The sequence below is a fragment of the Tachyglossus aculeatus genome, unplaced genomic scaffold (genome assembly GCF_015852505.1).
Source record: "Tachyglossus aculeatus isolate mTacAcu1 unplaced genomic scaffold, mTacAcu1.pri SUPER_6_unloc_5, whole genome shotgun sequence".
NCBI lineage: Eukaryota > Metazoa > Chordata > Mammalia > Monotremata > Tachyglossidae > Tachyglossus > Tachyglossus aculeatus.
Window position 1 is genome coordinate 2,484,315 of NW_024044840.1, and position 13,820 is coordinate 2,498,134.

Sequence of the window (13,820 nt, forward strand, 5' to 3'; positions counted from 1 at the left end):
CCAGGTCCACTTTGACACTTCTTTGTGAGGAAGCCAAATTTTTCTGCCCGAAAATTCCAGAATGCCTAAGAATTTTCATTCAAATAATTGCTGTAACATTTCATTTTACAATTCAAACAAACCCCTGAACAGCAAGTAAAGGGGTGTAGGTTTTTGTTTTCAGTTTGACAGACACTAGGATGGGTTTTTAACCCTTAGAGAAATGTTAAGAGGCTGACTCCCATGGAGATAGATGGAAAGAGAAGTTTTGCCCTAATGGGGCCTGGAGCAGAGTCAATATTTTGTTCTTATCCCTGGCTTCGTAGGCCCCAGAATCCCTCTCTTTGCTTCTCCCAGACATCCTCTTCCATACCTCAACCCTCCAGTAAATTTGAAGGTTTTCCCTGAATTCTTTAATCCTCCAAGCTAAGCTGTGCAGGGTAGTTTAGCAAAAGGATTCTACTGATTCAGTTCAGTTCAAGTCAATTCGATCATATTTATCGAGTACTTAATGTGTGCAAAACACTGTACTAAGTGACTGGGAAAGTTCATTGCAACAATAAAGACACATTCCCTGCCCACAATGAGCTTACAGTCTAGAGAGGGTGACTTGATGTTGTTGACATAAAATGTGGGGAGTAAGGAGCAAACTCTCCCTCATAACAATGTGCTTGTTAAAGTCCTTCTTTCTCTCACTGTGTCTCCATCCAGAGTCAAGGAAGAGGGAAAATGGAGACATAAATCAATAAAGATATAGAGAAAAGAGGGAGGGAGGGAAGGAGATAGGCAGGGTGAGAAAGAAGGAATGGTGTGTGTGTGTGTGTGCTAGTGCATGTATGTAGGTGTATAAAATAACTTGCAATCAAAACTTGAGAGTTCAAGGGGCAAATCAAATATCAGGTTGAAATTATTCAAAAGAATCCATCTGTGTCTATTCCATTCAAGTGGCAGCTCCCATTTTCATCTGCTAGTATTTAGGGCAGCTAGCTAGTACCCTTTTTTTAATGCTGTTTGTTAGCTTTTGTTGCAGTTAGCCTGTAGAAAGTTAAGGGGACCTGAAGCTGGAGAATCCAGATCATTTTTCTAGGAGATTGAGGCCCAGGCAGCCCTCCTGACTGAGCATGGGCTGGATCCTGGGCATTACCCATTTCAATTTGCCCCCAGCTTGTATGTGGGTGGGAGTGCTGCCTCCTATCAACATGGCAACAGGGGGAGGAACAGGGTAGCAAGCAGCAGACTTGTTGCTACCAGGAACCTGGAAGTGAGGTTGAGGGTTCATGAGGTGAGTGGTGCTTTGCTTGCCTGCTGATGCTAATTTAGCATCCAATTTTAGATTCTCTCATGAAGAATTCTGGCCAAAAAAATGAATTTTCTACAGAAAACCTCCTTTTGGCTGTTCTAGGAAATCATTGCCTATTGCTCCCAAAGAATGGGAGAATAAATATTCTTATTAAAATGAACTTCAGGACTGTGACTAGTTCTGTAACCTTGGGGTTTGAGCTGCACTACCATCTGGAGTGATGCTTGTACTCTCTGTTGCTTGCAGGGCTCTGACTCTCCTTTGTGGGTTCACCATCCTAGACAGAAATCATGGGCAGTAGAAACAACGTGACTGAATTCATCCTCCTGGGACTGTCTCAGAAGCCAGACATGCAGAAAATCCTATTTGCGGTGTTTCTGTTTGTGTACCTTGTGACTGTGGGAGGGAATATGCTCATCGTGACCACCATCACCACCAGCCACAGCCTTCTGGGCTCTCCTATGTATTACTTCCTGGCCTTCCTTTCCTTTTAGACACCTGCTTCTCCTCGGTCATTGCCCCCAGAATGATCCTAGACTCCCTCCAGGAGAGGAAAACCATCTCCTATGAAGGCTGCATGATCCAACTCTTTGCTGAACATTTCTTTGCCGGAGTGGAGATGATTGTGCTCACGGTGATGGCTTATGACCACTACGTGGCCATCTGTAAGCCCCTGCAGTATGTGACCATCATGAGCCGGCAGACCTGTGGCCGGTTGGTGGGGCTGGCCTGGGCCGGGGGATTTCTGCACTCGATGATTCGGCTCCTCTTCATGTCCCGGTTACCTTTCTGTGGCCCCAACGTGATCGACCATTTCATATGTGACTTGTATCCCCTCTTGAAGCTCGCCTGCACCGAGACACGCATCCCAGGACTTTTGGTCATTGCCAACAGCGGGATGATTTGTAATGTGACCTTTTCGCTGCTGATCGTCTCCTACAGTGTCATCTTATGCTCCCTGAAGTCTCACAGATCTAAAGGGAGGCGCAAAGCTCTCTCCACCTGTGGTGCCCATATTGCTGTTGTCATCTGCTTCTTCGTCCCCTGTATTTTTATATACACACGGCCACCGGCCACCTTCTCCTTCGATAAAATGGTGGTGCTATTTTACACCATTTTAACACCCCTGTTAAACCCCTTGATCTACACTTTTAGAAATATGGAGGTCAAAGATGAAATTAAGAAGTTGTGGAGAAGAACAATGGTTTTTGCTGAAAGGGAAATGGGTTTGAAATAAAGTCTCTTATTTTGAGGTATGGAAAAGGATACTGCAGAAGATTTCTGTTAATATATTGAGGAAAATTGATAATTTTCATCCAGAAGTTTAGAAGAATGATTTAATTAGCAGGCTAGCTCCATTTCTTGCTGAAGAATGGTGATGAAGTCTCCTTTTGAGAATGATAGACAAGCCTCAGTTTTGAGATCTCAGGACAAAGAGCCATGCAAAGAAATTACAGAGGAAGGAGTGTGGCCTAGTAGAAAGAGCACCTGCCTGGAAGTTAGTGGTCCAGGGTTTTAAACTTGGATCTGCCAGTTGTCGGGGGTGTCACCTTGGGCAAGTGACAACTTCCCTGTGCCTTAGTCTCTTCAGCTGTAAAATAGGGATTTAAGAGCTGTACTCCCTTCTACTTAGACTGTGAGCCCAATGTGGGACTGGGACTCTGTTCAACCTGATTAACTTGTAACTATCCCAATACTCAAAATAGTGCCTGGTACATAGTAAGCACTTAACAAATACCATAATAATAATAAATGAATACATAAATAAATAACACACCATGAACAAGTCACTTAAATATCACTTAAACTGTGATTTAGTTTCCTCATCTGTAAAATGGGGATTAAATCCTATTCCCTTGGGACAGGGACTGTGTCAGACTGAATATTTCTATGTGGGTGCTTAATACACTGCTTGGCACCTAGTAAGTGCTAAACAATTTATTATTATTATTATTATTTCTATCATTACTATTAACAATGTGAGTGGTTCATACAGTGCCACTTAACTCAATGCTCTCTTACACCAACATTCACTCTCTAATCCCCCGTGGTCATCTTTCAGGAGGAAGTCTCTACTTCTTTTCAGAATCCACCCCATCTCACTGTGCCTCAGACTCAATTCAATCAATCAATCAATTATATTCATTGAGCATTTACTGTGTGCAGAGCTCTGTAATCAGTGCTTGGGAGAGTACAAAACAATAGAGTTGGTAGACACATTCTCTGCACACAAGGAGCAAACAGTCTTCGGTTAGCCTAATAACCCTTAATCTTCTAATAAAAAATACCTGTTCTAATCCTTCTTCTTACCTTTACAATCCGCTTCAGTCTCTTTCTCTCTGGTTGCTTTTCCTTTCTGCCTTCAAACATGCTTAATGCTTTCTTGTATTAAAAAATCCCGGTTCAAGCACTCCTCTTTACTGAGACTATATCAAGCATTAGGTCATACGATAGATTTTGTAGATATGATCCCTGGACTCAAAGAGCTTATGACTTTGTTGGGGAGACTAACACTAAAAAAAATTTAACGTAGCAGGAAGAAGGAAAAGTGGGCATTTTTATGAGTTAGTGCTCATAAATGGGAATGGAAGATATATATCCAGAAATGCTCTGGAAGTTGTGAGTTACACAAGTGGCCCCAGTGTGATTAACCATTTTATGAGGGACTTGTGTTCCTTGCTGACACTTACTTATACTCTTCAGCATATCTCTGGGCTTTTGGTCATTGCTGATGATTTGTATTGTGAACTTATGCCTACTGATGGTCTCCTACATTATGACTCAGAAGTGCTAAAATGGTAGTTGGGATATAATAACCTGGAGAGAACAGAAATTAATTGGACAAGATTTCAGTGTTTGGAAGCTGTTCTCATCTGTTCTTAATGAATTGTATTCAGACTAATTTGATTAAGCCAGAACTTAGATAAAAACCAGGTGTTCAGCTGGAATAGAATGACTACTATTCTGATGCACATTATCATCGAGATACATTATGAATATTTTCAAAATATTTTAATTTGTTTTGAAAATTTGAAATAATTTTCAAAACATTTTGATTTACTTGAACCTCATTATTCTGATTTCTCCTTTCTTTTGTGAGTTTTTCAGACATCCTTCTCTTTGCTGTTTCTGGATTTTATTTATTTAGAATAGTGCTCTGCACACACTAATAGCCTAATAAATACTGTTACTACTTGAACAGCTTGATCCAACATCCACTGAGTAACCACCTAGAATCCAGTTCAACCACTGGCCAAAGACAAGGCATAATAAGAATAAAAGCCTATTTCATACATGTCCTATTCTATGTTCATTTTTGTTCATTCAACAGCATAATAAAAGCTGCCTGTGGGTAGGGCTTTGGATCATCTTTGTGGTATTTCTCCTTATAACTGCTTGCTTCCCTTCTTCAGTCAGGACTGTGTTTGGCTAGAGGGGAAATTACTAAATTACTAACCAATCCAAATGAAGGTGCCTCAGTAGAGGAAATCTCATTATAGTATTTTTATTTTTGTATTTGTTGAGCACTATGTGTCAAGTACAGTTCTAAGCACTGGGTAGATACAAGTTAATAATCGGGTCGGACATAGTCCCTGTCCCACATGGGGCTTACAGTCTAAATTAGGAGGGAGAGCAATTACCTCAGAATGGGCTTGACCTTTTTTCCTTCTGGACTGTAAGCTTGCTGTGGGCAGGGAATGTGGCTATTAACTCTGTTATAATGAACTATCCCAAGCGCTTAGTACAGTGTTCTGTGCATAGTAAACACTCTGTAATTATGATTGATTGATTGATTTCTCACAGAAGTATCTTTTCTCAAAGTTGCAGCCCGGCTGCATTAGATTTTCCCCTTCTCTCAGAGGCCCTCAACCTAGGTCTTGAAACTCTGAGCACTGAGCTTCTTGGGTGAGAGCATGAACCCGAACAGCGTTTTAGGTTTAGAGCAATCACACATTGCAAATTCTTCCTCACTTTTGAGCCACCAATCACTGGCTATCTCTATTAGGAAGCTTTAGCTGATTGATTCTATCAGTCATCAATCTATCAATGGTATTTATTGGACACACTGTACACAGAGTCAAATCAGTCAGTCAATCCTGTTTATCATTCATTCATTCAATCGTATTTATTGAGCGCTTACTGTGTGCAGAGCACTGTACTAAGCGCTGGGGAAGTACAAGTTGGCAACATATATAGACGGCCCCTACCCAACAGCGGGCTCACAGTCTAGAAGGGGGAGAAAGACAACAAAATAAAACATATTAACAAAATAAAATGAATAGAATAAATATGTACAAGTAAAATAAATAGAGTAATAAATATGTACAAACATATATACATATATACAGGTGCTGTGGGGAGGGGAAAGAGGTAAGGTGGGGGGGATGGGGAAGGGGAGGAGGGAGAGAGGAAGGAGGGGGCTCAGTCTGGGAAGGCCTCAATCAAGTACTTACTGTGTGCAGAGCACTTTACTATGTGCATGGAAGAGTACAATACAACAATGCACAGCCGCATTCCCTGTCCACAGTGAGCTTAAGTGCTTGGGAAAGTTCAATACAATAGAATTGTACTGAACAACAGAGAAACAGCATAGCCTAGTGGAGAGAATATGGATGGACCTGGGAGCCAGAAGGACCTGGGTTCTAATACTGTCTCTGTCACTTGTCTGCTCTGTGACTTTGGGCAAGTCACTTCAGTTCTCTGGGCCTCAGTTTCCTCATCTGTCAACTGGGGATTAAGATTGTAAACCCCATGTGGGACATGGGCTGTGTCCAACCTGATTAGATTGTGTCTACTCCAGTGCCTGGCACATAATAAGCACTCATACCATGAAAAAGGTGGTAAACATTATCCCTGCCAACAAGGAGCCTATAGTCTAGGTAGGGAGTGATACATTAGGGAAAATTACAGAAAGGAGAAATTATAGAGCATAAGAGCATTTACATAAGTACTGCGGGGTTAGGGTGAGTATCAAATTGTTTAAGGGCTACACAGCCAAGTTCATAAATGATACAGAGGTAAGGATTGATAGGGAAAGTTTAGGGTTTAGTTTTGGAAGGTCTCTTCAAGAAGATGTGACTTTAGTCAGTCAGTCACTCAATCATATTTTTATGGCATATATTAAGCGCTTACTATGTGCAAGGACTTCCAAGAACTTGGCTCCTCTAGTTAATTCAAAATCCTTCATTTGGCCTGGGGATATGAGAGGGGACTGGGATGGAGGAGAATAATGTGGATTGTTAAGGCTAACCATAACCATAACCATAGTAAGCTCAGATACATTGAGACCTTGGCATTGACCTATAGACATTTCCAGGTAGGGGAAAAGGCAAGGACTGGGCTGTTCACTTCTTCTTCTCCACTACTTGGAATATTGTTTTCAAGGTGTGGATTCTATTAAAACAACAACAGTAATAATAATAAAAAATGTAGTATTTGTTAATGTTAAATTTGTTAATTTGTTAATGCCAAACACTGTACAAAGCACTGGAGTAGATGCAAGATAATCCAGTTAGAATCTGTCTGTGAACCACATGGTTCTCACAGTCAAAGTCATATTGTAGGTCCCATTATTGAATCCTAATTTCATGCTATTGTGGGAACCATGGACTTGGGTGAGCAGCTTGAAGATTTAGCAGGATGCTTGCTCACATTAGGAATTAGGCAGCTCAGCAGAACTAAGACAGTCAAAGAACTGTGTCATGGCTTGGGGGTTTGGTGGACTTTGGAGTATTTGAGTTGGCCCACAGGATTTGGATGCTAGAAGCACGGGAGAGCAGAGTGTTACCAAGACTCCTTCGGGTTGTGACTAAACGAACAATGAATGAGGGTAGCTCTACCGGGCCTGAAGTAAAATGACCAGACAAGTTGATTTTTGCAAGATGGTCGCCAAAGTAAGGCTGAATTTCTCCATCTTCTTCAATAATTTCAAGACAGAAAAAGCAAAGCTTGTTAGAAAGATAAGTGCTGACACGGAAGAGGGAGTATCTCAGCCAATGGGAGGCATTCTGCTGAGAGGGAGATGTTTTCCTCCACGGTGGGATGCATGGTATGCTTGTTCTGGTCTTGATCCACTCTTCCATGGAGAACCTGTAGAGTAAGTTTATCTCAGGCTTGCCACAAGTGAAGGGACCAACCAGAGAGAGAGATGTGTTCCCAATCTCTGGTGAAGGAAGAAGGAGTTTGAAGTTGCTGATAAAACTTGGAGAAGCGGGGTGGCCTATTCGAAAAAGCATAGGCTTGGGAGTCAGATAATCCACATTCTAATCCTGGATCTGCCACTTGTCTACTGTGTGACCTTGGGGAAGTCACCTAACCTCTCTGTACCTCAGTTGCAAGGACTTAGACTATGAGCTCTACATGGGGCATGGACAGTGTCCAACCTGATTATCTTGTATCTACCCCAGCAATTAATATAGTACCTGGCACTTAATGAGCACTTAAGAAATACAATTTAAAAAAATCTCAGAGGGAAGAGTAGAGAAGAAGACCGTGGGGGCAGGGTGAGTAAAGGGCAGATTAGTTGTGGGAAATGGGTCAGTAGTCTGTAGGAAGAAATTAGTCCAGGGCCACCACTGTGACGTCTCCAGTCTGGGAGGTGAGAGCTATTTTCCCGAGGCTCAGGAAGGTCGACACTGGATCCCAAGTTGAGTCTGGACCTTGATTTAGCACTGGTGCTTATGGTCAGGACATCTGTACTTTCCAAGTGCTTAGTACAGTACTCTGCACATAGTAAGCACTCAATAAATACGATTGAATGGATGAATGAATGAATGAATGTGTGTCTTACCCAAGATCTGAGAGTCTCTCTTCAGAACCCATCAAAGGCCCATCTTCATCTTGAGCTCCAAGAATCTGGGCCTTTATCAAGGCCCTTGGGAGAAATTCATCTGTGTGTGCCTCTCTCCCCTCTGAATCAGTCCATCAATCATTTTCATTAAGCACTTAATGTGTGTAGAACACAGAACACTAAGCACACAGGACAGTAAAATGCAACAATTAAATAGACACATTACCTACCTACAATGAGCTCACAGTCTAGAGGGGAAGGCAGTCATTAATATAAACAAAATTACAGATAAGTGCATAAGTGTTGTGGGGTTGGAAGCAGGGATGGATAAAGGGAGCAAGTCGAGGCGACCCAGAACTGAGTGGGAGAGAGGACAGGAGGGCTTAGTCAGGGAAGGCCTCTTGGAAGAGATGTGCCTACAATAAGGGTTTAAGTTTGGGAGTATAATTGTCTGTCAGATATTAAGAGAGAGGGCGTTCCAGGCCAGAGGCAGAATTTAGGCGAGAGGTCGGACATGAGATACATGAGATCAAAATACAGTGAGTAGGTTGGCATTAGAGGGGCTAAGTGTGTGGGCTGGGATGTAGTAGAAGAATAATGACGTGAGGTAGGAGAGGGCCAGGTGAATGAGTGCTTTAAAGCTCTTGGTAATGTGTTTCTATTTGAGTGTGGAGAGTTTCTCTCTCTCTCCCCACACACCCACTTCAGAGGCCAAGTTGTGACTTATCAGAAGCATGTTTTTCATCAGCTCTGGTGAACCTCCTGTTAATCAGTTTGAGTTTCTATAAACTCAGCATTTTTGTAGGTATCCATTATTAACTAAACTACAGCTATAGCTCTTTGGGGAATTGGGAGGCCCAATCAGTCATTCAATCAATCAGTCAATAGTATTTATTGAGATCCTACTATGTGCAGAATACTATACAACAGGTCAAACGTTCCTTGACCCAAGGAGCTTATACATGTAATGGGGGAGTCAGGAGGACACAGATATTTTCCAATAGTGAGCACGGAAAGAAGAACCAGGATGCAATTGGTTCTTATCTCTCAATAAGATGAGAGATTAATATGTAGTTGAATAAACAGTGCGTATAGATCAATGTATATTACCAATCTATATATTGATATAGGCATTAAGTGTAGTTGACCTGTGTTCTCCCAAGTGCTTAGTAGTGTTCTGTATACAGTAAGCTTTCAGGAAGAAGCTTTGAGATGGAAGAACTCGGACAGGAGCCTTACCTGCTATAGGATTCCTGGAGAAGATGAAATAAAGGAGGGATTGGTGGAGAGCTGTGTCTGGTACATTTCATAGGGGAAGGAGCTTCAGGCCATAGCAGTGGTGTGAATGCTTAGTACAGTTTTTAAGGGCTTAATACAGTGCTCTACACTAAGTGTTCAATAAATGTCAATGATTGACTGAGCAGTTTCAGGTAACAAAAGTGTGCTCAAGTCCCCCTTAACCTGTGCTTAAACATTCATTCATTCATATTTATTGAGCACTTACTGTGTGCAGAGCACTGTACTAAGCGCTTGAGAAATGCAAGGTGGCAACATAGAGACGGTCCCTACCCAACAACGGGCTCACAGTCTAGAAGGCGGAGACAGACAACAAAACAAAACATGTGGACAGGTGCCCAGTCATCAGAATAAATAGCAGTAAAGCTAGATGCACATCATTAACAAAATAAATAGAATAGTAAATATGCACAAGTAAAATGAATAGAGTAATAAATCTGTACAAACATATATACAGGTGCTGTGGGGAGGGGAAGGAGGTAGGGCGGGATGTATGGGGAGGGGGAGAGGAGGGGACTCAGTCTGGGAAGGCCTCCTGGAGGAGTTGAGCTCTCGGTAGGGCTTTGAAGGGAGGAAGAGAGCTAGCTTGGTGGATGTGCCGGGGGAGGGCATTCCAGGCCAGTGGGAAGACGTGGGCCGAGGGTCGACGGCGGGACAGGCAAGAATGAGGCACAGTGAGGAGGTCAGCAGCACAGGAGCAGAGGGTACGGGCTGGGCTGTAAAAGGAAAGAAGGTAGGTGAGGTAGGAGGGGGCGAGGTGATGGAGAGCCTTGAAGCCGAGAGTGAGGAGTTTCTGCCTGATGCGCGTGGAGAATCTTGAAATTTCTGATGGCCAGAAGGGCTGTGATTTGCTTTGAATTTAGGAAGTTTGGGAGGACTGGTCACATACATGGACACTCAGCTTACTTAAGTTTGTGGGGACTGAGATGGACATAGTTCAAATTAAAAGCCCCTGGAATGCAGTCATCCTCTTCAATGTAAAACTGGTTTTTTTCACAAATTGATTTGCCTGTAACTGTCGTGTGTACATGTGTTTGCTTTAGAGAAACTCCTCACCCTCGGTTTCAAGGCTGTCCATCACCTCGCCTCCTCCTACCTCACTTCCCTTCTCTCCTTCTATGGCCCACCCCGCACCCTCCGCTCCTCTGCCACTAATCTCCTCACCATGCCTCGTTCTCGCCTGTCCCACCATCGACCCCCGGCCCACATTATCCCCCGGGCCTGGAATGCCCTCCCTCTGCCCATCCGCCAAGCTAGCTCTCTTCCTCCCTTCAAGGCCCTACTGAGAGCTCACCTCTTCCAGGAGGCCTTCCCAGACTGAGCCCCTTCCTTCCTCTCCCCCTCGCCCCCCTCTCTATCCCCCCATCTTACCTCCTTCCCTTCCCCACAGCACCTATATATATGTATACAGATATATGTCTGTACATATTTGTTACTCTATTTATTTATTTATTTATTTTACTTGTACATATCTATTCTATTTATTTTATGTTGTTAGTATGTTTGGTTTTGTTCTCTGTCTCCCCCTTTTAGACTGTGAGCCCACTGTTGGGTAGGGACTGTCTCTATATGTTGCCAACTTGTACTTCCCAAGCCCTTAGTACAGTGCTCTGCACACAGTAAGTGCTCAATAAATATGATTGATTGATTGATTGATTGATTGATTGAGGCCTGGATTAAAGCAGGAAAAAGATGTAGGGACCTTTGGGGAATAATTTAAAGAAAGCTATCAAGTAATTTTACATCTGAAATCTAATGTGGCAAAGTTTATGGGTTTTTTTTAAAGTAATGTGATTTGATTTAAAAGCACTTTAAATATTTTGATGAGCATCTTTGAAGAAAGCAACTTATTCCATGACAAAAATTGTTGAAAGAGAAACAATTTCAGGGGCCCGAGATGTTGGGGTCCTTGTCTCTCCCTCTAGACTGTAAGTTCATTATGGGCAGAGAATATTTCTGCTAATTATATTGTACTCTATCAAGCTCTTAGAACAGTGCTTAGAATAAGTGCTCAATAAATGTCACCGATAGACTGATTACTGCTGAACCCAATTCAGCCCAGGCTGGCAGTTACATATCCCCTTTTGCTGTTTTGGCCAGTCTCCTATCTAAATTCTTTGGAAATTCACAAGGAGACCTCTGAGTTCCTAAGTTTTTGATGAATGGCTATAATTATTCAGGAAATGCAAAGGTGGATGGAATACAGAGATTGAGGATGGGACATGGGCATTAAGGAAAACAGGGGAGTTAGCTACTGTGAGGACTTTGGAGAAAACTGCTCTTTCTCTTTCTCTTAGCTTTGTCTTTGACATTTCATGCTCTTATTTTCTCTTTGAAGCTCCAAGAAAAGAATTGGAAAACATAGCTGCACCCTCTTCTGTTCGTTCCATCAACCTCTTTGATAATCGGACCCAGAGAATTTGACCAAATGAAAATAAAATTATTAGACTTTGGCAATCTCTTTTTCCTGGGGAAATCTCTAGCCCCTAGAAGCTGACAGAGAGACACACACATTTATGAACATTCAAGGAATGGCTTTTAAATATCCGTTGGAATACAAAGAACAGACTTTTGCTTTTAAATGTACAGTGTGGAGGATTGTGTTTGAGAAAGATGGCAGAGAACTAGTTATTGTGAGGGCTTTCTGCCACCGCCACCAATAACTGAATAACACCAATAACAAGAATAACTGTGGTATTTGTTAAGTACTTTCTATGTGCCAAGCACTGTATTAAGCACTAGGATAGACGGGAAATAATCATCAGACGCAGTACCAATCCCACGTGAGGCTCAGATAGTCTTCTTGGAGGGAGAACAGGCATTGAATCCCCATTTTATAGATGAGCTTGTTATGGACAGAGAACGTGTCAGCTAGTTCTGTTGTATGTACTCTCCCAAATGCTTAATACTTACTACATTGCTTGCTATAATGTACTTTATTGATCATTTATATTTTCCAAGTGCTTAGTACAGTGCTCTGCACACAATAAGCGCTCAATAAATATGATTGAATGAATAAATGAATAAAGTTGACTGATTGAATCTTAGGTACAGAGAAGTTATGAGACTTGCCCTAGGTCACAGAGCAAGTAATTAGTGGAGTCAAAATTAAAACCCTGGTCCCTTTTGGCACTGAGGCCCAAGCTCTTTTCTCTAGGCCATGCTGCTTCTCAGAGCAGAAATTTTCTTTTCTTTTCTCTATTATTTCACACTGATAATTGGGAAACCATTCTGAATTTTTATTTGTCCAACTGCTGGATGTTCCTTGGATCAGTTCCTTGTGCATGGAGACTGGTGAGGACAGAGTCCAAGGTTAGTCTCCTCTACCACAGCCCCCAAACTGATTGTAGACTTTCTCTCAGACAAGAAGACCATCACTTTTGGGGGCTGCTTGACACAATTCTTTGCAGCTCATTTCTTCGGCTGCATGGAAATCCTGGTCCTCATTCTGATGGTCTACGACCACTACATGGCTATCTGCAAGCCTCTCCTCTACACCACCATCATGAATCAACGTTTGTGTGGGGTCCGGGTGGACTTATCCTGGATAGGTCTTTCTTGCATTCTTCTGCCCAGCTTCTCCTCACCCTGAGCCTACCATTCTATGGTCCCAATGTTATTGATCATTATTTCTGTGATGTGCAACCCCTGATGAAACTCGCCTGCTCTGGCACTCACTTGGCGAATCTGCTGTTCGTTTCCAATAGTGGGGCCATCTGTACCTCGAGTTTTGTAGGGCTTATGATATCCTACATGGTCATTCTGAACTCTCTAAGGTCTAAAGGGTCTGAAGGGAGACATAAAGCCCTGTCCACCTGTAGCTCCCACATTCTGGTGGTCACCTTATTCTTTGGTCCCTGTATATTCATATACACCTGGCCTCAGACCACCTTCTCTGTGGATAAATTCGTTTCATTCTTTTATATGATCGTTATTCCCTTGTTTAACCCCTTGATCTACACTCTGAGGACAGCAAAGGTGAAAAATGTCATGGGAAAGTTATGGAGCCGAAAAGTGATTCCTGGGGAGTTATTAGGAATATTTTGAAGATGGGAAGAGGTGTATCTTGGCATATTTTACAGGGGAAGGAGCTTCAGGTAGGGAACAGAGTGAGGAATGGGTTGGAGAAGGGACCCTTTTGGTGCTTCTGCGTGTTTCTTTCCACCAGTAACTTTACCATTAAAAAGAAACTGTCTTTTAATGGATTCAAAAGTAAACACAAATAATGGTTTCCTGAACTGGTAAAAAGACTATGGCTTTGAAACCTTTCCTTGGAATGGTGAATCCTAATGCAACTGATGGTTCCAAGTGAAACTCCTTTGGCTTAACGGTTGCCAGTGTTTGAATGGATTTGGAACAAATATGCCATGACAAGATGTGTTACTTGTCATGTGGGTTCTATGCTCCAATCCTCACTCCAAATGTTTTGACCCAGGAATGACCTCCTCAGACATC

At 42.4% G+C, this 13,820-nt stretch overlaps 1 protein-coding gene and 1 pseudogene across 1 annotated transcript; both read left to right on the forward strand.

Moving 5' to 3' along the window:
* Positions 1-1,569: 1,569 nt before the first annotated feature.
* On the forward strand, positions 1,570-2,516 carry LOC119922153 (olfactory receptor 4C15-like). The gene is given in 2 exon segments (XM_038742151.1): positions 1,570-1,762; positions 1,765-2,516. Coding segments are annotated over 2 exon segments (945 nt in total).
* Positions 2,517-11,896: 9,380 nt separating this feature from the next.
* LOC119922154 lies at positions 11,897-13,412 on the forward strand (annotated as a pseudogene).
* Positions 13,413-13,820: the final 408 nt, after the last annotated feature.